The following is a 24,876-nucleotide window of genomic DNA, read 5'->3' as shown; positions in this document are numbered from 1 at the left end:
AACATGAAGATATTTGTGTCCCATGTGAATGTACACCAGAGGGTGACTTCAGCAGAGGAAGGTTTTAATAATCAAGTGGATAAGATGACCCGTTCTGTGGATACCAGTCAACCTCTTTCCCCAGCAACTTCTGTCATTGCCCCATGGTCTCATGAACAAAGTGGTCATGGTGGTAGGGATGGAGGTTATGCATGGGCTCAGCAACATGGACTTCTACTCACCAAGGCTGACTTGGCTCCAGCCACTGCTAAGTGCATAATCTGCCAGTAACAGAGACCCACACTCAGCCCCCGATATGGTACCATTCCCGGAGGTAACCAGCCAGCCACATGGTGACAGGTTGATTACATTGGACCACTCCCTTCATGGAAGGGGCAGTGATTTGTTCTAACTGGAATAGACACATATTCTGGATATGGGTTTGCTTTCCCTGCATGCAATGCTTCTGCCAAAACTACCATCTGTGGGCTTACAGAATGCCTTATCCATGGTCGTGGTATTCCACATAGCATTGCTTCTGATCAAGGAACACACTTCACAGCAAATGAAGTGCGGGAATGGGCACATGCTCATGGAATTCTCTGGTCTTACCATGTTTCCCATCATTCAGAAGCAGCTGGATTGATAGAATGGTGGAATGGCCTTTTGAAAACTCAATTAAGGTGCCAACTAGGTGGTGATACCTTGAAAGGCTGGGGTAATGTTCTTAAGGAAGCTGTCTGTATATGATCTGAATCAGTGTCCGCTGTATGGTGCTGCTCCTCCCATAGCCAGGATCCATGGGTCCAGAAACCAATGGGTGGAAATGGGAGTGGCACCACTCACTATTACTCCTAGTGATCCACTAGGAAAATTTCTGCTTCCTGTCCCTGCGACCCTGAGCTCTGCTGGTCTACAGGGTTTAGTTCCAAAAGGGGGAGTGCTTCCACCAGGAGAATCAACAATGATTCCACTGAACTGGAATCTGAGACTGCCACCTGGTCACTTTGGGCTACTCATACCCTTGGATCAACAAGCCAAGAAGGGGATTGCATTATTGTCTGGGATGACTGACCCTGACTATCAGGGGGAAACAGGACTGCAACTATACACATGGAGGTAAAGAAGAGTTTTCTTAGAATATAGAAGATCCCCTAGGGCGTCTCTTAGTACTACTATGCCCTGTGATTAAAGTCAATGGAAAACTGCAACAACCCAATCCAGGCAGGACTGTCAATGGGTCTGAAACTTCAGGAATGAAGGTTTGGGTCACCCCACCAGGGTAAGAACCACGGGCAGCTGAAGTGCTTGCTGAGGGTAAAGGGAACATGGAATGCGGAGTGGAAGAAGGTAGTGATAAATATGAACTATGACCACGTGATCAGTTACAGAAATGAGGACTGTGATGCTATTTCGTTCCTGTTATACTATTTAAGTTGTAAGATATCAAGTTTAAGAATGAATATTACCCAAGGACTTGTACCCTATTCTGGAGAGAGTTACTTTGTTTCTAGTTATATGCAGTACAGTTGAGTATTATTAGGTAAAGAAAAAAATGTGCATTTTAATGTTTTTTATTTAGAAATTAGGTATGGTTTAAGGTGATATATATATAGCTGCCAAGTTGACAAGGGGTGGACTGTCATGGTCAGCATCATGTGTCAACTTGGCCAAGTGGTGTTACCTGTTTGTCTGGTTGGGCAAGTGCTGGCCTATCTCTTGCAATGAGGACATTTCATAGAATTAGATCATGATCACGTCAGCTGCATCCACAGCTGATTTCATTTGTAATCAGAATGCTGGAGAAAGATCCTAAACTCTGCCACAGAGGAAAAAAAAAGGGGTGAGGGGGTAAGGAGGAAAGGAGGGAAGGGGAAAGGAAGAGAGAAATGAAAGTAGAGTAACACTTTCAAAATTCTTAGTAAAAATTATTTTCAACCTAGAATTCTACACCCAGCCAAGCTTTCAGGGTAAAATAAAACCAACAACATCACACAAGGTTTACTTGCCAGTCACCCTTTCTGAGGAAGCTACTACAGAATTCACTGAATTATGAGACAATCAAGGAGGAAAACACAGGATGAAGAAAATATGGCATTCAATAGAATACAAAGACAAAGGAGAGTTCTAGGACAATAGCTGTTCAGGAGGCCTAGAGAACAACTAGTCATAGTACAGCAGAAGAACGTAACTCCTAGGAGGAATGTCTCTAGGAGACAAAAAAAATTAAAAAAATTAAATTGTTAGACTACCTGACAAGTTGACAAGCTTTATTACCCAGAAAATTGAATTAAGGGGCTACAGAAGGGTGTGGGAAGACTTGAGTACAGATTTTAATAAATCTTAGCAAAAAAAAAAAGAGAAAACAGGAAATGTATCCACAGCATATTAATATCACAGTTACCATGCTCATTAGTAACAATATTCATTATGGTCACCATGAAAAATTCAGATATGATTTAAACAAAAATTGAGATATAACTATATTGGGAGATGCTTGGAGGGAGGGTAAGTGTAAAAAAGCTAAAATTCTCATTTTCCTTGATAGAAAATCAATAGATAATGGCTAAAATGATGTTTCAAAGAGATAGTGTATGCACGCGTATCTAAAAACATAGAAATATGGAAGTAATTAAACACGTACATCTGCACACACATTTTTGGCACCCTTCAAGAAACTAGTTATGCAAATTAAAGCCTTTTCAGATTGTTAGATATTTTTATATGTGCATTGTCTTGGTTAAAAATAATAGGTATTGGGGGGTGCAAGGGAAGTTCAGTGGTAGAATGCTTGCCTGCCATGCGGGAGACCCAGGTTCGATTCCCAGTCCATGTACTTCCCAAAAAACAAACAACAACAACAAAAAACTAAACAAAAATTCAACAAATGATGCTGCAATAACGGGATACTCACATGGAAAAATAATGAAATGTGACCCCCACCATACAGTATACAAAAACAAAAAATAATAGGTATTGGGGACACACGGGTAAGTTTAGTGGTAGAATTCTTGCCTGCCATGCAGGAGACCTGGGTTTGATTTCTGGCCTATGCACCTCCCGAAAAACAACAAGGAAGCAAAGAAAGAAAAAACAAACAAAAATTCAGCATATAGTGTAGCAATAACGGGATACTCACATGGAAAAAGAATGAAATATGACTCCCGGCCATACAACATACAAAAAAAAAAAGGTATTGAGGGAGGACTTAAGCTAAAGTGATGTATACAAGTGGTATTGGATATATGAAGTGAGATGGTGGAGGGGGTGGGCAACTAAAAAACCAAACCAAAACAAAAAACTCCAAAAAATTCCAGGATTCTGACTTAGACAAGATCCTTAATTTATCCTTCTTCTTCTTTTTTTTTTTCTACATGGGCAGGCACCAGGAATCAAACCCAGGTCTCCGGCATGGCAGGCAAAAAACTCTGCCTGCTAAGCCACTTTGGCCCGCCCCTTAATTTATCTTTTAAATGCAATAATTTTTATTAGTAATTTTACTCTATTAAAACAATGCCAAGTCTATTTTTGTCTCAAAATTAAGACAACGCTGTCATGATCTTAAAAGGTACTAATCGAAAACAGTGCTTTGGGGATGGCATACAAAAGGAACACCTTTTTGGCATTTTGGTATTTTTGGAAAATGTGGTGCCATGCTTTTTAAAAAATAACTTAATTCTCTGTCTATAAAAGTATGTCACAAATCATTTCTTGGCATAATGCCGTTTAATGTTTAGTAGTCTACCCACCAAACCAAACCAAACAAAGCAACCTTTCCCACTTTCCAAATGAAACCAATATTATGAACTGATTGACCCCTTTCATTTTCAACTATTCTTTAAAAAATTATATAGAGGAGGGGTAAGGGGTATGGGGATACATGAATTTTTTATTTTTTGTTTTATTTCTTTTTCTGGAGTGATGCAAATATGTTCTAAAAATGTTCATAGTGATGAATACACAATTATGTGATAACATTGTGTGCCATTGATTATACACCATGTACGGACTATATGTGTGTAAAGATTTGTCAATAAAAATGTTTTTAAAAATTATACAGAAAACTGGACTTCCGGAGAAGATGGCGGCTCAGTAAGACGCGCGGGTCTTGGTTCCTCCTCCAGAACAGCTACTAGGGAGGTGGAAACGATACAGGACAGCTCCCGGAGCCATGACACAGACCAAGAGGACAGCGTACCCCATTCTGGAACGGCTGACTGGCTGGGAGAACCCGCTCCGGTGAGATCGCCGAGGGGCGCGGGCTTCCCCGGGCCAGGGCGGCAGGCGGCCGGAGTCCCTCCCCCACTCCTTCCCGGGCCGGCTGGGTGAATTGGACAGGCGGTCCCCTCAGGCTGCGGTGGCTGGCGCCACCCCCCCCCAAACGCGTGGCCCCCCGGACCAGCTGGGAGAATTGGATCGGAGATCCCCAAGCCGCGGAGAATGGCGACCGGGGTCCCTTCCAAATACGTGGCTTCCCGGTTTGGCTGGGAATGGTGGATAGGTACTCCCCCAAGCCGCGACGGCTGGCGCCCCACCGCCACGCTTGGCGCCCCGGGCCGGCTGGGAAACTTGGACAGGCGCTCCCCCAAGCCGCGGAGGCCGGTGACCCCCCACCATGCTTGGTGCCCCAGGCTGGCTGGGAAATTTGGATGGGCGCTCCCCCAAGCCACGGAGGCCGGTGACCCTCCCCGTATGCGGATCCCCGGGCCGGCTGGGAGATTCAGATTGGCACTACCCCAAGCCGCTTCGGCAGGCGACCCCCCCCCACAGCGAGAGTTTTCCAAAGTTAAAGGAGCCACAGCATCTTTTACTGGTGGGACCCGCAGACAGATGAACACCACGAGCGCCACCTACTGGGCAGGATAAGAAAAACAGAGCCCAGAGATTTCACAGAAAAATCTTTCAACCTGCTGGGTCTCACACCCAGGGAAATCTGATTAAATGCCCAGACACCAGCAGACGATAACGGATCACGCTCAGAAAATTGAAGATATGGCCCAGTCAAAGGAACAAACCAACAGTTCAAATGAGATACAGGAGCTGAGACAACTAATGCTGAATATACAAACAGAAATGGAAAACCTCTTCAAAAACCAAATCGATAAATTGAGGGAGGACATGAAGAAGACACGGGCTGAACAAAAAGAAGAAATAGAAAAACTGAAAAAACAAATCGCAGAACTTATGGGAGTGAAGGACAAAGTATAAAAGATGGAAAAAACAATGGATACCTACAATGGTAGATTTCAAGAGACAGAAGATAGAATTAGTGAATTGGAGGATGGAACATCTGAATTCCAAAAAGAAACAGAAACTATAGGGAAAAGAATGGAAAAATTTGAACAGGGTATCAGGGAACTCAAGGACAATATGAACCGCACAAATATACATATTGTGGGTGTCCCAGAAGGAGAAGAGAAGGGAAAAGGAGGAGAAAAACTAATGGAAGAAATTATCACTGAAAATTTCCCAACTCTTATGAAAGACCTAAAACTACAGATCCAAGAAGTGCAGCGCACCCCAAAGAGAATAGACCCAAATAGGCGTTCTCCAAGACACTTACTAGTTAGAATGTCAGAGGTCAAAGAGAAAGAGAGGATCTTGAAAGTAGCAAGAGAAAAACAATCCATCACATACAAGGGAAACCCAATAAGACTATGTGTAAATTTCTCAGCAGAAACCATGGAAGCTAGAAGACAGTGGGATGATATATTTAAATTACTAAAATAGAAAAACTGCCAACCAAGACTTCTATATCCAGCAAAATTGTCCTTCAAAAATGAGGGAGAAATTAAAACATTCTCAGACAAAAAGTCACTGAGAGAATTTGTGACCAAGAGACCAGCTCTGCAAGAAATACTAAAGGGAGCACTAGAGTCAGATACGAAAAGACAGAAGAGAGAGGTATGGAGAAGAGTGTAGAAAGAAGGAAAGTCAGATATGATATATATAATACAAAAGGCAAAATGGTAGAGAAAAATATTATCCAAACAGTAATAACACTAAATGTCAATGGACTGAATTCCCCAATCAAAAGACATAGACTGGCAGAATGGATTAAAAAACAGGATCCTTCTATATGCTGTCTACAGGAAACAAATCTTAAACTCAAAGATAAATATAGGTTGAAAGTGAAAGGTTGGGAAAAGATATTTCATGCAAATAACAACCAGAAAAGATCAGGAGTAGCTATACTAATATCCAACAAATTAGACTTCAAATGTAAAACAGTTAAAAGAGACAAAGAAGGATACTATCTACTAATAAAAGGAACAATTAAACAAGAAGACATAACAATCATAAATATTTACGCACCGAACCAGAATGCCCCAAAATACGTGAGGAATACACTGCAAACACTGAAAAGGGAAATAGACTCATATACCATAATAGTTGGAGACTTCAATTCACCACTCTCATCAATGGACAGAACATCTAGACAGAGGATCAATAAAGAAATAGAGAATCTGAATATTACTATAAATGAGCTAGACTTAACAGACATTTATAGGACATTACATCCCACAACAGCAGGATACACCTTTTTCTCAAGTGCTCACGGATCATTCTCAAAGATAGACCATATGCTGGGTCACAAAGCAAGTCTTAACAAATTCAAAAAGATTGAAATCATACACAACACTTTCTCGGATCATAAAGGAATGAAGTTGGAAATCAATAATAGGCGGAGTGCCAGAAAATTCACAAATAACGTGGAGGCTCAACAACACACTCTTAAACAAGGAGTGGGGCAAGGAAGAAATTGCACGAGAAATTAGTAAATATCTTGAGGCGAATGAAAACGAAAACACAACATATCAAAACCTATGGGATACAGCAAAGGCAGTGCTAAGAGGGAAATGTATTGCCCTAAATGCCTATATCAGAAAAGAAGAAAAGGCAAAAATTCAGGAATTAACTGTCCACTTGGAAGAACTGGAGAAAGAACAGCAAACTAACCCGAAAGCAACCAAAAGGAAAGAAATAACAAAGATTAGAGCACAAATAAATGAAACTGAAAACAGGAAAACAATAGAGAAAATCAATAAGACCAGAAGTTGGTTCTATGAGAAAATCAATAAGATTGATGGGCCCTTAGGAAGATTGACAAAAAGAAGAAGAGAGAGGATGCAAATAAATAAGATCAGAAATGGAAGAGGAGACATAACCACTGACCTCACAGAAATAAAGGAGGCAATAACAGGATACTATGAACAACTTTAGGCTAATAAATACAACAATTTAGATGAAATGGTCGGGTTCCTGGAAAGGCATGAACAACCAACTTTGACTCAAGAAGAAATAGATGACCTCAACAAACCAATCACAAGTAAAGAAATTGAATCAGTCATTCAAAAGCTTCCCAAAAAGAAAAGTCCAGGACCAGACGGCTTCACATGTGAATTCTATGAAACATTCCAGAAAGAATTAGTACCAACTCTCCTCAAACTCTTCAAAAAAATCAAAGTGGAGGGAAAGCTACCTAATTCATTCTATGAAGCCAACATCACCCTCATACCAAAACCAGGCAAAGATATTACAAAAAAAGAAAACTACAGACCAATCTCTCTAATGAATATAGATGCAAAAATCCTCAATAAAATTCTAGAAAATCGTATCCAACAACACATTAAAAGAATTATACATCATGACCAAGTAGGATTCATCCCAGGTATGCAAGGATGGTTCAACATAAGAAAATCAATTAATGTAATACACCACATCAACAAATCAAAGCAGAAAAATCACATGATCATCTCAATTGATGCAGAGAAGGCATTTGACAAGATTCAACATCCTTTCCTGTTGAAAACACTTCAAAAGATAGGAATACAAGGGAACTTCCTTAAAATGATAGAGGGAATATATGAAAAACCCACAGCTAATATCATCCTCAATGGGGAAAAATTGAAAACTTTCCCCCTAAGATCAGGAACAAGACAAGGATGTCCATTATCACCACTATTATTCAACATCGTGCTGGAGGTTCTAGCCAGAGCAATTAGACAAGAAAAAGAAATAGAAGGCATCAAAATTGGAAAGGAAGAAGTAAAACTATCACTGTTTGCAGACGATATGATACTATACGTCGAAAACCCGGAAAAATCCACAACTAAATTACTAGAGCTAATAAATGAGTACAGCTAAGTAGCAGGTTACAAGATCAACATTCAAAAATCTGTAGCATTTCTATACGCTAGTAATGAACAAGCTGAGGAGGAAATCAAGAAACGAATCCCATTTACAATCGCAACTAAAAGAATAAAATACCTAGGAATAAATTTAACTAAAGAGACAAAAAACCTATACAAAGAAAACTACAAAAAACTGTTAAATCACAGAACACCTAAATAGATGGAAGGGCATACCGTGTTCATGGATTGGAAGACTAAATATAGTTAAGATGTCAATCCTACCTAAATTGATTTACAGATTCAATGCAATACCAATCAAAATCCCAACAACTTATTTTTCAGAAATAGAAAAACCAATAAGCAAATTTATCTGGAAGGGCAGGGTGCCCCGAATTGCTAAAAGTATCTTGGGGAAAAAAAAACGAAGCTGGAGGTCTCACGCTGCCAGACTTTAAGGCATATTATGAAGCCACAGTGGTCAAAACAGCATGGTACTGGCATAAAGACAGATATATCGACCAATGGAATCGAATAGAGTGCTCAGATATAGACCCTCTCATCTATGGACATTTGATCTTTGATAAGGCAGTCAAGCCAACTCACCTGGGACAGAACAGTCTCTTCAATAAATGGTGCCTAGAGAACTGGATATCCATATGCAAAAGAATGAAAGAAGACCCATATCTCACACCCTATACAAAAGTTAACTCAAAATGGATCAAAGATCTAAACATTAGGTCTAAGACCATAAAACAGTTCAAGGAAAATGTAGGGAGAAATCTTATGAAACTTACAACTGGAGGCAGTTTTATGGACCTTAAACCTAAAGCAAGAGCACTGAAGAAATAAATAAATGGGAGCTCCTCAAAATTAAACACTTTTGTGCATCAAAGAACTTCATCAAGAAAGTAGAAAGACAGCCTACACAATGGGAGACAATATTTGGAAACGACATATCAGATAAAGGTCTAGTATCCAGAATTTATAAAGAGATTGTCCAACTCAACAACAAAAAGGCAGCCAACCCAATCACAAAATGGGAAAAAGACTTGAACAGACACCTCTCAGAAGAGGAAATACAAATGGCCAAAAGGCACATGAAGAGATGCTCAATGTCCCTGGCCATTAGAGAAATGCAAATCAAAACCACAATGAGGTATCATCTCACACCCACCAGAATGGCCATTATCAACAAAACAGAAAATGACAAGTGCTGGAGAGGATGTGGAGAAAGAGGCACATTTATCCACTGTTGGTGGGAATGTCAAATGGTGCAACCACTGTGGAAGGCAGTTTGGCGGTTCCTCAAAAAACTGAATATAGAATTGCCATACGACCCAGCAATACCATTGCTAGGTATCTACTCAAAGGACTTAAGGGCAAAGACACAAACGGACATTTGCACACCAATGTTTATAGCAGCGTTATTTACAATTGCAAAGAGATGGAAACAGCCAAAATGTCCATCAACAGACGAGTGGCTAAACAAACTGTGGTACATACATACGATGGAATATTATGCAGCTTTAAGACAGAATAAACTTATGAAGCATGTAATAACATGGATGGACCTAGAGAACATTATGCTGAGTGAGTCTAGCCAAAATCTAAAGGACAAATACTGTATGGTCCCACTGATGTGAACCGACATTCGAGAATAAACTTGGAATGTCATTGGTAACAGAGACCATCAGGAGTTAGAAACAGGGTAAGATAATGGGTAATTGGAGCGGAAGGGATACAGACTGTGCAACAGGACTAGATACAAAAACTCAAAAATGGACAGCACAATAATACCTAATTGTAAAGTAATCATGTTAAAACACTGAATGAAGCTGCATCTGAGCTATAGGTTTTTTTTTGTTTGTCTGTTTGTTTGTTTGTGTCTTTTTTCTTTTTCTTTTTTTTTACTATTATTATCATTGTTATTTTCTTCTCTATATTAACATTCTATATCTTTTTCTGTTGTTTTGCTAGTTCTTTTCCTAAATCGATGCAAATGTACTAAGAAATGATGATCATGCATCTATGTGATGATGTTAAGAATTACTGATTGCATATGTAGAATGGAATAAATGTTGTGTTAATTTCTTTTTTTTCTTAATAATAAAAAAAATACAGAAAACTCCAAGTCAAATAATTAAAAATCCTAATTATAACTGGCAATTCATAGAACATTTGCATATTCCGAATACTTTAAACCACCTTCTTCACTGTGTCCCTCAAAGTCACCACTGTACTGCTTCTTTCACTTAGCATATCCTTTCTCCTCACCTTATCGACCTCATTTCAATATAGTGTTGTACAATACAGAGCATGGATTTGACAGCAAATTGAATAGTTCAAATTTTCATTGCACCATTTCTAATCATGTGACTAGAGAAATTACTGGAGCCTATTTTCCTCACCTATAGTATGACTATAATACCTACCTAATAGAAGTGTTAATATAGATTCAGGAAAATGTCTTATGAAGTACCTAACTTCAAGCAGACACACAACAAAATATCAGTTCTTTGTCCCTTTACAACTCTTGGTTCAATTATAACTTCCTCAAATAAAAACATCAGGAATAATTAAGATAAATACGATCAGAGGTGTTTATCTCTACCCTTTTACTGCACTGTGAGTCATGTCATGTATATCATCTCAAACTGAACAATATTTCTTCCTATGTTTTAACTGTATAAGTCCAATTCCAAAGTAAGCTTCTTGAGAGTGAAAAATATATTTTCTTCTTTTTGTGTTTCCTCCTACATACAGTAGGCACTTAACATATGCTAATCTAAGAGCTAGGAAACGAGGCAGAAGTCAAGGAATACCTAATTTTTAAAAATGGGGAGACCCATGTATACTGACGATAAAACTATAGTTTATATCCATGTTGGTATAGATTTTCCTTGTGCTTTTAACTAATTACTGCCATTGGTCAATATATTCAAACATATACTACTGAGTGAAAATTTTTAAAAGACACATAATAGCATATGTAGTATGATCTTATTTTGAAGTAATTTTTTGTTGATGTACCAGAAAGTATGATTAGATATATCAAACTGATAGTTCTTTCAGAGGATGAAGAGGAAACACTTCATTTCTACTTTACTGATATTTTTATTGTTTTTTTAAACGATGAAAATGTGTTCCTTTAATGATTTAAGGTATTTTTTGTTTATAAGAAAATGCGTTCAATTCTGTCCCTCTCATATCTTCTCTTGAAGCAAAGTTGTCAGTACAAAAGCCACAAATACTAATATCAATTGAGGAAGCAATACTTACTTTTTGGTTGAAGGTTGTCGTCGTCCATCAAGTTGCAGAGTTGACTTTCTTTAAATTGTCACCTAAGTACCAACACATGACATCAGTCAATTTTATGAGTCATTTCAAGTAGCACCAAATATTGAAACATGAAACTTAGAATTTAGAAATCCGTGGGTCTAATTTAGATCTTCAGCAAACTCACCATGGGACCAAAAGGTAGCAAACTAGGTCTCAGTTTTCCTTCCTATAAAATAAAGATACTATTAGGGTATATTTTTGTTAAATTAAATGTACACACATTTAATTTAAACTTCTACAAAAAGCTTGCTTTTTAAGTATAATAGGCTTTGATATACATGTAATTAACTTTCCATAATTAACTGTAAGACAACATGTTATAATAAATTTTTAGTTTATATTTTTCTGGTTTCTTATCAAATCTAACAGAAAAGGACTAGAAAATTAGTTGGATATATTTCATCATAAATTAATTCATTAAAAAAATAACTACCGATTGCCTTCTGTGCACACAGTAACGTGCTAACTTTTAGGGCGAAAACAAAGGTGAATAGACATGGTCCTTGCCTTCAGAAGTTTATAGAGTTTAGTCTACAGTTCTTTGGGCTTTTAAAAGTTGTTACAGTACATCTTTTTAAGAAAAACATTTAAATTGCTTTTTTAAAACAGGAATTTGTATTCCAGATTTTTCATGTACACACAAAAGCCATATATTTTACAAAATAAATACACTTTGCAAAAACTATTTCAGCTATAAAATAAAAAATATCAAAAATTAGACATCACAAATTTAAATTAGGACACACAGAGCTAATTCAATCTTCACATTTGTCTTTATCCTCACATAGGCAAAAGCATGTCTTTTTTCCAATTCCAAATCATTTGGACTCAATTAGTCCAAAGAAACAAAATTATTAAACTCCATGAGAAGTTACTGGTATTCATGTTTGGATTATTATTGCTAGAGGCTCTAGTGAATTTTGGGTTTAAGTAAATTTCCCTAGTTCTGTGGTCTAACATTCAAATCTCTTTAATTCAGTTATATGAATAGTTATGGCCTATTCCTAAATTAAAATTAGTGTTATGCTTATGTCACGTAGATAAATACACGAGAATTTTTGTTCAGTAGTGAGGACCTACTGCTACCAAAAATACAGAATATTTTTTGGAATCACAATTGCATAGCTTATAAGACTCATTATATAACACTTATACTAATTGATCATATAAGGTAATTTTTGGCACAACCATCCTAAAAGTAATACTAAATTTAAAAACAGCCTATTAAATCATATCCACTACCTATGGCAATGGCTTTTGAGGCTCACACCAGCCACCAAGGAGCTTCAATTAATGTATGCATAAACAATGGAAAAGTCAGAAATCCTCAGAAGCCATTAGAACCACAACTTCAGTCTGAAATTCCGTTTTCCATTAAGGGAGCCACTAGACACATGCAGCTATTTAAATTTAAATTCATAAAAATAAAAAAAAATTCAGCTCCTCAGTCACACTAGCCACATTTCAAGTGTTCAAAAGAGGTTAATGGCTAGTGGCTACTTTATTGGATAGTGCAGTTAAAGACTATTTCAAATGGATAATACTGGCCTTATAAATTACTCCCATGTTTAGCTGCAGTTTAATAAATAAATTAAACAAATTTTCATGGATTCCTTCAGAGTCTCAGCCACTGGAACCCTTCAAAATGATCACCACAAAAACCCTCAAGTCACCACTTCAGAGTTTTGGTGGCAAGGCAAGAATTTTATGAGGGATTAAAGCAGCTGTCAGAGAAGTGGACTACCCAGCAGAGACAGGCAGTGGGGATCTTAGAGCTCTTATAATAGCAACTCCAGAGGTCTCTAGGTTTGGCTCCAAAATAGGCAGAAGAGGAAAAGACCTTGCCACACTGAGCTACTGATTCAAGTAAAGATACCATGCCCATATTTAATATACTGTTCCTTAGAGGAAGAAATTAATTCAAACTAACTGACCCATGAAAGACCTTTTGGAACACGAGCCATTCTTTTTTTTTTTTTTTGAGACTCCGTGTATAAAAAATATTATTACTTGGTTAGAATGCCTGCCTTCCATGCGGGAGACTGGGGTTGAAACCCGGACCATGCACCACCACCCCACCCCACCCCCGCAAATATATATATTATTACTATTTTGAAAAATTTGGTTTCAGCTTTATATATTTAAGATCCAGTTACCTTTAAAAATATTTCATTCTATTAAAAACCCTTTTAAAAATGAATAGATTAAAATGTTAAATGTCAATGACTAGGATGACTGAAATTTAAAAGACAGTTAAATTTTGGCAAGGATGTGGAGAAAATGGAACCCTCATATGCTGACAGAGGGAATCTAAAATGGTGAAGCTGCTTTGGACAATTAAATATAGTTACCATATGACCCTACCATTTCACACCTAGATACATACCAAGAAAAATCGAAAACTTATCTCCACTCAAAAAACTGTCCATGAATGTGCACAGCAGCATATAGATAATAGCCATAAAGTGGAAAACCAAATGGTCATTAATTGATGAATAAACAAAATGTGATATATCCATACAATGGAATACTATTCAGCCATAAACAGGCTGCTACATGCTACACAATATTGATGAACCTTGAGAACTTTATCCTAAATGAAAGAGGCCAGAAAAAACGAACACATATTTTATCATTTACATGAAATGTCCAGAAAAGGCAAATATCAAATATATAGAGTCAGAAATTATAGTGGTGGTTGCCTAGGGCTAGAGGTTTGGAGGGAAAAAGGGAGTGAGTACTAATGGGTAAGGGGTTTTCTTTTGAGGGTGATGAAAATGTTTCAAAATTGAGTGATGGCTGCACAACTCTGTGAATATACTAAAAACCACCGAATACTATACTTTAGATGGGTGAATTGTAAGTGAATTACATCTCAACAAAGCTGTTGAAAAATAAGCTGGTAGGATATAAAACTAGGAGTAATGGAGTTGCTCCTAGCGGAGTGGAGAAAGACTGCCTAAGAAGCCAACAAAGAGAAAAACAAAGCCACAAGATTTCTGGGGTAGGGAGAGAAGGTGCGTAGGGGTAATGAAACATTCAAGTCCTGATACAATTTAAGCACCCAAAGTAGTCACGCTTGAAGCAAATCATACACCAAGGCTTTTCAGTTAAGAGGCAAATAATCGTTCATTTTTGAACGCAAGGTCCAAACCCGAAAACAATAAAGCCAAAATTTTAGGTTCACAGATATTTTTTAAAACTAACAAATCTTTGCAAACAAAGAAGGTCTCCCGTGCTTGCAAAAGCTCGTTCACTTTGACATTTTTCCTCAGATTTCTCCTTAAAAGCATTAAAACTTAAGTTCAGAGGAACTCCCTCCATCTCTAGAGTAGACTAAAACCTCAGAATGAGATTTTTCCATCACATTAAGTAAAACCTGCAAATCTCACTGTTAGAAAATTGTCTATCCAACTCCGCGTTTCTCCTCAGGGTTCTTCTCTAGACAATAACGGGATGAAGCACGATATCTAGGATGGAGTGGGGAAATCCCTCTGGCAAGAACGACGGCTCAACGTGGAACGAATGGTCCCCCAGGTCGGGGAAACCTGGGCAAAGGAAGGGCCCCGATGCCTCACAAAGTTCGGAACCCCCTCTGGTCTGAAGAGATTTGGGATGGGCGGGTCTCCGTCAAATATCAGCATCAAATGTACAAAAGACGGAAAGAAAAGTCAAACCCAAGCTGGGTACAGAAAGCGCAAAGGCCCGGTGAGGCGAGGTGAGATGAGATGAAGTGAGGTGAGGTGAGGTGAGGTGAGATGAGATGTGGTGAGGTGAGGTGAGGTGAGGGAGGTGAGGTGAGGTGAGGCGAGGCGAGGCGAGGCGAGGCGAGGTGAGGCGAGGCGAGGCGAGGCGAAGCGAGGCGTGGGCAGCGGCCCGCGCGACCCCGGCCCACGCTGGCCGCCGAGCGGCCACGGTGCTACGATCCCTCCCCCGCTCGGACCGGCGCAAGATGGAGGCCCACCCGTCGCCGCACCGCGAATCCGGTCCCCTCCCCCGCACTCTGGGCGCTCCCGACCACCGGCGCTGGAATCAAGACTCTGAACCCGTCGGAAAGCGGGGCGGTGGCGGCTGCCTTCACATTGATGCGGTTCGCGGCCACGCCGGAGAGCCGCTGCCAATTTCCGCGCCGCGCAGGCGGGGGCGCAGGCCGCTTACCGTGAGCAGAACAGATCCGCCTGACCTGGACCTCAGGGGAGGAGGAGAAAGAGGAGGAGGAGAGGGAGGAGCGCGAAAACGTACGGCGGCGGCCGCGGCAGCAACAGCAGCAACTGCGCCAGCAGCGGCTCCCGGCGCGGAATGAGCGCCTCCGCGGAGGGAAATGGTATATAAGTCGGCGCGCTGCCTCATGGGTAGACTCCGGCCCGCCCCTGCACATCCGGGTTCCTTTTCTAACCGACGCCGTGGGCCCCGGGCGGGGGCGGGGGCGGGGGCGGGGGCGGGGGCGCGGGCTCTGGCATGTGCACCTCCTCACAGACCCTCGAAGGCAGCGGCGCTACAGCCCTGGACCGCGATCCGCGCGTAAGGGACCCGCACCGCTGCAGGGTCCGACCCTAGGTTGCGGTTTCGAAATCGGAGGCTGCTTTCCATCTCCATATCTGACTGATATGGAAAAGTGACTTATGGGTCCTCCCTGTGTGTAACAGCTAGAGGCACTATTTTAAAAAAAACACAAAAACCTGTACCTGAGCATGAAGACATAACCCAAATAAGTAAAAGGAATAAAGTCAGGTTACTTAAATAATTCGTTAATTTAACCAAATTTGTTTTAGACACCCTGGTTGGTTTGCATCTCATTCCTAATTACCATAGGGATGCCTATAATAATTTTTAAAATGTCAAAGAAAAATACTTGCCAAGATATTGCCTGCATAAACATTTTCTAAACATTGTGTTCTGGAATATAATTTCCTTTCCCAATTTTCCTCATAAAGTCTATGCCACTATTGGTCCGGCTATCAGAAGTTACCCAGACTTGAAATCTTGCCTCGATCCATCGTTACTGCACACGTAAGTCCAGTCAGCCACTGAACCTTGCCAATTCTTCCTTTTTGAGCTAAGTTCTTCTTTCTCGTCGTCTAGATGAGCCCCTGGCTCTTTTTTTCAGGTATTTATCATTGCAATAACCTCCCTATTGAGTACCATTCTCAGATTTATTTTCCCAAAACTGCCACTCGTATCACCCCTAGAGAAAGGTAGTCTGTATGGGAACGGAGTGGTCTATTCAATTTCCCTTTTGCTTCTGATTCAGAAAATAAGCTTTACTGGAAAACAGAGAGAATAATCAAAATAACAAACACAGAAAAATAAAAGTTCCAAAATCTTGGAGGATTCATCGACTGTCCCGACTTCTGGACTGGCTGATAAAGTCCACGCGGCCCCTCTTTTGGCGCCAGCGGCAAGTTTAAAGCTCGCAAATCTCTGTCCCACCCGCGCCTTGTCCTATGCCATAGGCGGGAAATTTAAAATTTTGCAACTGTTGCAGCCCACTTGCCTCTACTTTGGGCATGCGGGAAAGTTACAAGGCAAATCTCCAGCCCCTGCGGAGGAACTTTTCCTTAGACACTCTAAAACCCAACTAGTTCGCTCTGCCTGACCGAAGCCAACCCGGATCTGTTTGTGCCTACCCTGCTCTCCCTAGGAGTTCCTTCTATGACAAAATTTCACTCATGGTCTTTTGGTGTGTGGACTGCCCCAAGTCTCCACATCCGACCTTCAGTTAGATCGGATTTTGCCTCAGGCAGATGACCAGAAAACATGTATAAAACCAAAATTCCAATTTATTCTTTTTTTTCATGAAAATAATAAACTGCCAAGAAGATCAGAAAATTATGATAAACAAATTTTCTAGCAAAGGAAAACCAATAGAAGAAGCCAAATTATAGCAAAAGGATGCATTGTGAGAATGGAATTAGCATGTGGGAAATTGTTTGGTTGATTTTTACTACTCTGTCCTTAAACCTCTTCCCTAGCTTCTAGAAAACCACTCTTGGTTCTCTTGACTTACTGGTCATGTCTTCTCACATATTTTCTCCAGGACAGGTATTAAATGAGGGTTTATTCCTGTATAGCCATTTTTTTTTTGCAATTTTTAAATTGTTATGAATTCACATAACACAAAATTTACCAATTTTATGGATGGACTGTATGGTGTGCAAATATATCTCAATAAAATTGCATTTAAAATATTACCATTTGAAAGTGGTTTTTAGAATATGCACAATATTGTGCAAACATCAACACTATCCAATTGCAGAAGATTTCCAACACTGCAAAAAGAAACCCCATACCTGTTAGTAGTCACTTCCAATTCCCTATCTTTCCACCCCCTGGCAACCGTTAATCTACTTTGTGTCTGTATGGATTTGCCTATTCTGGACAGTTCATATAAATGGAATCATATAATATATGGCTTTTTGTAACTTCCTTCTTTCACCAAGCACAATGTTTTTGGAGTTCACATATATGGTAGCATGTATAGGCACTTCATTCCTTTTTGTATTATTATTGTTATTAACTTATTGAAAAATGCAATATAGGAAGCAACACCAAACACATATCTAAACATTGCAATCACTTCTCTTACATCAAAAGGTCAAGATAGGGTGGGCCACGGTGGCTCAGCAGGTAAGAACGCTTGTCTGCCATGCCCGAGGACCCAGGTTCGATTCCCGGTGCCTGCCCATGTAAAAAAAAAAAAAGTCAAAATAGCAGACCTAATCATTGGCTATTTAATCTAAAGATTTCTACTAATTTGATTCTGCTGCCATAGTTCTTATTTCGTCAAGAAGTCTAAACAACTACTTGATATGATTCATAATTTGGAAAAAATTTACAAAGTTCCTTCATTCTTGTCACCAAAGTAATACATTTGAGAGAGATTTGTAAAAACAAAACCAGCCTGGGGCTGAGATCTTAGGCAAAGGTTTCCGGCAAGCATCCCTTGGTGTTCGGCAAGCCACGGGCTCTGACTCTGCTTCTCAAGGTGGACTGTTGGCTCCCCACCTCCAGCTGCCCTGCAGAACTCATGGTGGTGTAGCCAGAGTTCAGGTCTGCTTGGTGGGTGGGGGTGGGTGGCAGGGACCTCATGTGGCTTGGAGGAAATCTTTATTTTTTAAGAGAAAATAAAACTGAAGTGAGAGTTGTTAATGTGGTGTGTCTGAGTCACTTTAAGAAAATTGCTGCCAAGTCACTGACCCTGGAAATGTAATTTTCCTCCCTGTTTTTCACCATTTCCACCTAGACAGAGTCTGTGTTTCTTCACACATGCGCACACACACACAAACAAACACACAACTGCCAAACCCCAAGATCTGTTGCCTGAGAGGGAGGAAAGGAGAGGAGGCTTGGAAGGAAACCCCTTGTCCAAATCATGGCTTCTGAGGTCTGGAAGGGCATTAGTTTCTACTTCATTCGTTTTTATGGTTGCATAATAGTCTATATATTCTATAATTGCAATATTCTATTGTATGAATATACTACATTTTATCTATTCATCAATTGATGGACATTTGGGTTGTTCTCACTTTTGACTATTATAAGTAATGCTGCTACGAACATTGGTGTAGAAGCTTTTGTGTGAACATACGTTTTTAATTCTCTTGGGTTTATACCTAAGAGTGGAATTGCTGGGAAACTGCCAAAGCAGCTGTACTATTTTATTTTCCCACCAGCAGTGTGGAGAAGTCCTTTCAAACTCAAATAATTACTCACTTTCCTCTTTATTGTGAAGAGCCAAGTGAACAATTAAGGTTCTATTTCTGTATAGGAGGGGCTTAATGGACACAATGTAGTTGGAAGTAGGTCTTAGAGCTTTCCCTGTACATAAGAATGAGAATCTGAATTATCAATACCACTGAGAGTTTGGGACCTAAATGACAAGCTGATGGAGAGTATGTAAAAATTAAACATGTAAGAAAGCCCTTATATCATTCTAAGAATGGTGGGTTGCAGAAAGCAGTTGAACAGAAAAACAAAATAAGAAAACAAGTTTCTCTACTTCTTCTGATATTTACTCCGAAGAGAACTCTTACAGGCTTATATTCAAAAGAAAAAAAATCATTCCAAAATCAAGTAGAAAACTGTGTGGGTGTTATATATTTTGCAGGGGGTGGGGCACTCTTGGTCCCAATTCCCGCTACTGTCTAAAAAGGCAATTGCAAAGCAAAATGATGCCTTCATAAAAGAAGTTTGTCTGTAACTCCTCTACCTACTTCGTGTGTGTGTGTGTGTGTGTGTGTGTGTGTATGTGCTCTGTATGGCGGGGGTCACATTTCATTTTTTTCTCATATGAGTGTCCTATTATTGTAGCACCATTTTGTTGAATTTTTTTGTTTGTTTTTTCTTTCTTTGCTTGTTTGTTTTGTTTTGGGGAGGTGCATGGGCTGGGAATCGAACCCAGGTCTCCCACTGAACTACCCTTGCACCCCCTTCTCTACCTACTGTTCTCTTCCCCTACCTACAAAACACAAGTGCGTGGGAAACTCATGTCTCCCCTTGCCTGCCTATGGCATCTGCCAGAGCTTGCCTTCTCCAGATAATCCCTCTTTTGTGGCCTTTCACTCTTATACCCTGCCTAATTCTTCTCTCAAACTTTACCTACCAGTAGGGATAACACTCAGGACTTGCTCTTTATAGCCGGCTATGGTGACTAACAAATCCGGGCTAACAGACTAGTTTTGCTCTTGAAGAGTAATGTACACAGGAAAGTATGGTGGTTCTTATTTCTTCAAGAATATCAGTTTGAAAGAAACATTTTATTAATTCACCTTCTGGAAATCGATAACATAACCATCAAGCACTGCTGCCCATGCTCAGCCTTTTGCCCAAACATTTGCTAGATGTGGCCTCAGTGACCCAAATGTTTGCTGATAGGGGCCATTTTCACAATGGCAGCATGTACTTTCTTGGATTTTTAGTTATTCATTGTATTAATGGTGCTAATACAATAAGTTTAAACTAAGAATGGGAGCAAAGACATGGAAATGGAAATGCTAAAATTAAATTCCTATTCCACAAATAATTTATGAATAATAACAAAAATGCAGATAATACATCCTGCACTGTAGTGGCTTGAGAGAGGTGATTGAGATTTATTTATCTTTTTTTTTTTCTTTTTTGCATGGGCAGGCACCGGGAATCGAACCCGGGTCTCCAGCACAGCAGGCAAGAACTCTGACTGCTGAGCCACTGTGGCCTGCCCTATTTATCATTCTGAAAGCTGTTGTGCCAGTTACCAATTTATTGCCTCTCAGTTCCAAATTCACTTTTCAGTGAAGGATGCTCTATGATACTAGACTTGACTTTTAAAACATTTCTCCCTATCGGTGAGCACAATGTTAAGCTTTGACATTAGAGAGTACTGGAGGGACATGGCACAAGGAAGGGAGCTCCTCTTCCTCTGCTGTGTTTTGCTTTTTTTCTTTTCCTTTCTTTTTTCTCTAGTGCAACGGCTCACCGTATCATCACATTGTATTTTTAAAAAAGATTTTTGGTGATAAATCTTCTCACACATGCACATACATGGTGTGCAATCATCACACTGTATTTTGCTTTTTCTTGCTGCTGCTGCATAGTCCATCAGCTGTGCATGTGTGTATAGGGAGCATATCTGGTGGTCCTCTGCCCCAGCTGTGCACGTAGAGCGTGAAGTTCTTCAGTGACTTCATAGTCCCAACCCAGGCCCATTGACCACCTCACCATGGCCCTCCTAATGTTGACACTGCACATTCTGAAACTCATGCTCACAGTGGGGCCTCAGCTTCCTCTGAGCACCTGCTCACCAGTCTTAGCTCACATGTACCTAAGTGAAATCCAGTTACCTGTTAGGATGTTCTTTCAGTAGACTAGGGAAGATATAATAGTGGCTTAAAGGAGGATTATTGAGGTGGAGATAATGAGAAATAGTTGAATTCCAGATATGATTTGGAGTTAGAGCTGATAAAACCTACTGATGGATTGGATGTGGGATGTGAATTTAAAAATGGCTTTTTTTTCTTTTTTTTTCCCAACAACTACTCTGTCCCTCCAGAGCACGCCCCCCCCCCGATGAAAAGAATAATAACTGAATGTGATTAAACTTAGTCCAGCTTGATAATTTAAATAGTCCCTTAAGCTAACATTCAACCCCCACCCCCCTTAGATAATGCTCAAATTCCATATAGTTTCCCCATCCCTGAATTTCTTCCTAGGATACTGTCTGGGCTTGCGAATGGAAGAATGGAGACCCCAAATAAGATTTCCTCTGTCTCCTCTTTTCTCGGCAGTGACCCCTATCCATCTGGATGCTGGTCACCCTGAAGGGCATTCAAGGCTAAAGTGTGTGGCTTGTGAATCTGGCGCTGCAGTCTGGGTTTATTCTGAATCTAGTAGCAATCCCTGGCTGATTTGGCCTCATCTCAGTTTCTGCTTGTTCCAGATCTTAGAATTTCCACTGCTTCCTACAGGTCAGCCCACAGGCTTTGGGGGTTCAGCCCTGGATCTGCTGTGGTAGGATCTCCACTCCACAACCAAATCACACAGGAACTGAGACCAGATCAGGGAAACTAAGCGTCACACCTGCCATCTGCCTGACCCTGAGGGGCTCACAAGTTCATTTGTTGCTACTGTACTTTGTGTTGGTCCAGGTCAGCTGAAGAAGTAGTCTCTTTCCAGAGCAAGATAGCAGTAGGAAAGGAAGAGGAAGAGAAAAGGGAGGAGGAGGAGGAAGAGGAAGAGAGGGGAAGAAGTAATGGAGGAGGAAAGAAGGGGAAGGTGAGAAGGGAAAAGAAGAGAGGGAAAGAGAGGAGAGGGGGAAGAGAGAGGTGAAGGAGGAGAAGGTAGAGGTAGGAGAAGGATGTGAGAGGGAAGAAGGGGGGGTTAGAAGGGAGGAGGGGACAGGAGGTGGGAGAGAAGTCAGGAGAGAGAAAAGAGAAGGAAGGGTATGAAGTGGAGAAGGAGAGGAGGAGGAGGGAGGAAAGTATTGGTAGGAAGAGATAAATATTCAAAGCCTGAAAAGAAACTGAATCCTCTCTTCTAGCTCCATTTCCAGTTTCTTTCTAGGCCTGGATTTATTTTGAATCTGATGTTCAAGGTAGGTGTTCTATGAACATCTGTCAGCTATAATATTCCCGAACACAGAGAGGCTTGAGGCAATTCACCCTAGAATATTTATTTGGCTGCCCAGGCAACCTCATGACATGTATGGAAATTATCTGTGATTTCAATTTACTCTACTTATTAGTAAAACTTGCATACAATTTTTATTTATTTATTTATTTTTTGTTTTGTCTTCTTTTTTCTCTTTAGGACTGTGGTTCCTTATGTTCCTCGATGGCTTTTGGTCAATTCATTCTCCTGAATATGGAGAAAGATTGGAGGCAAATACATAGAATGCTGAAATGCCAGCCCTTTGCCCTCAAAGCTGACATTGGTAAATTTTTAAAGCTAGTGCCCTGTATATAAATATCTTTCCCCGTCTGGCAATCATGATCACACATCCCTCCCCGACATTCTGACAGTCTACCCAAGCCCCAAGTCACCTAAACTCTCCCTGGTCATAAATTCGAAGTCCAGAAATGCTGGAGAAAATTGATTTTAGTGGTATGCTGGAGTTGACTCCTATTGACTTGTTAGCATTTCTTCTCAACTCACTCAGTGTTATCATGTTCGTAGCTTGAAATTAGCCATGATGGAAGTATTAATACCATGGAAAATCAGCAAATGCTGCCAATCAGAGCTTACTCATTTGTTTGTTTTAGTCCTGGTTTACTGGTTTACTCCTTTGTTTTAGTCCTGGTTTAGTTCTGGTTTACCTGGTTACTGTGTGCTGGTTTACTGGCACACTGGTTGAATCCTATGGCTTCAATTGCTACAGCCTATGCTTAACCAATAGGCATCTAAGGAAGCTCCAAATCTTCCTTTTAACTCAAAGCAGCAGAAACTTTAAGCATCCTCCTAATATTTATTGGAAGAAAAGTTTCTACGGGTATAAAATAAATAAGCTTTTGAAAACTATTGCTCTAGGCCAACTCACAAATTTTAAAGATGAGTCAGTGGAGCCTAGAAAAATTAAAATTGTTGTCCAGTATCACACAAAGAACAAGAGAAAAATGGCAGGTATGACCCTAAGAAAAATTTTTATTTGTGTCAAGGTGATGGTAGTTTTACTCATGACTGATATTGCACCATCACTGAAAACATTAAGACAACAAAAAAGGCAAATAATATACTAGAATTATTAGGAAAATAATTTTGACCCCATGGACTCTTTGAAAGTTCTCTAGGATCCCCAGAGGTCTAGAGACCATACAGTGAGAATAACTATTTTGCAGTAATAATAAAAAAAAAGAACTTCAGGAACATACATCACCCAGATGCATCTTACAAATATAATGTTGAATAAAGGAAGCCAGGCACAAAAGGCAGCATATCATATAATTCAATTTATATAAATTTCAAAAACAGGCAAAACTAATCTGGGGTGGGAAAAAGATCCTGGGACGGGGGCAGGCAACTTCTGGTTCTATATCATGATGGGTTGCACACTTAATATATGTAAATTTTAATATGTGGATGTTATACTTCAATAGAAATATAAAAAGAAATAGCATGAAAAAGCCCTTCTTTAACAGTTTTATATCTTTCTTTTTTCCATTTGAACTTATATTGTTCTTATACTTTCCTACAAAATTTTACCCTAATGAAATATATTTCTATATTTGAAGGTCTTTTATTAAGCATCCTCTAATACATCTATGAAATAAACTGTTCTAGTTTGCTAGCTGCTGGAATGGGAATACCAGAAATGGAATGGCTTTTAACAAGGGGAATTTAATGAGTTGCTAGTTTACAGTTCTAAGGCTGAGGAAATGTCCCAAATCACAACAAGTCTATAGAAATGTCCAATCAAAGGCATCCAGGGAAAGATACCTTGGTTCAAGAAGGCCGATGAAGTTCAGGGTTTCTCTCTCTCAAGCGAGAAGGCACATGGCGAACACAGTTAGGGTTCCTCTCTCATCTGGAAGAGCACATGGCGAACACGGCATCATCTGCTAGCATCTTCTCCTGGCTTCCTGTTTCATGAAGCTCCCCGGGAGACATTTTCCTTCTTCATCTCCAAAGGTCGCTGGCTGGTGGACTCTCTGCTTCGTAGTGTTGCTCTCGCTGAATCTCTCTGAATCTCTCATTCTCTAAAATATTTCCTTTTTTATAGGACTCCAATAAACCAATCAAGACCCACCAAAATGGGTGGAGACATGTCATCCCTTAATCCAGTTTAACAACCACTCTTGACTAAATCGCATCATTCACAGTTCTGATTACAGTTTCAAACATACAGCATTTAATAGAGATTATTCTACCTTTAAGGAATGGGATTTATATCAAAACATGGCTTTTCTTAGGGGGCATACTTCCTTTCAAACCAGCACATAAACCATACGAA

The 24,876-nt window shown here is 39.9% G+C and overlaps 1 protein-coding gene across 4 annotated transcripts in view; it reads right to left on the bottom strand.

Annotated features, from left to right (window-relative positions):
• Nucleotides 1–15,768, bottom strand: part of ZNF280C (zinc finger protein 280C) — a 63,867-nt gene extending 48,099 nt beyond the window's left edge. For 2 of the 4 annotated variants that reach the window (XM_077145522.1, XM_077145524.1), the window contains exons 1-3: nt 15,612–15,723; nt 11,578–11,619; nt 11,394–11,455 (exon numbers count right to left, since the gene is read on the bottom strand). In XM_077145522.1, the coding sequence (XP_077001637.1) occupies nt 11,394–11,421 (28 nt within the window). In that variant the 5' untranslated portion in view covers nt 11,422–11,455; nt 11,578–11,619; nt 15,612–15,723. Of the gene's footprint in view, nt 1–11,393; nt 11,456–11,577; nt 11,620–13,609; nt 13,631–15,611 lie in introns of those variants that run through there. The other 2 variants (XM_077145523.1, XM_077145525.1) reach the window with 2 other exon arrangements.
• Between the last annotated feature and the right edge of the window lie 9,108 nt (nt 15,769–24,876).

The sequence above is a fragment of the Tamandua tetradactyla genome, chromosome X, assembly GCF_023851605.1.
Source record: "Tamandua tetradactyla isolate mTamTet1 chromosome X, mTamTet1.pri, whole genome shotgun sequence".
Lineage (NCBI taxonomy): Eukaryota > Metazoa > Chordata > Mammalia > Pilosa > Myrmecophagidae > Tamandua > Tamandua tetradactyla.
Note: the sequence above shows the minus strand (reverse complement) of the source record. Positions and strands in the feature narration are given on the sequence as shown.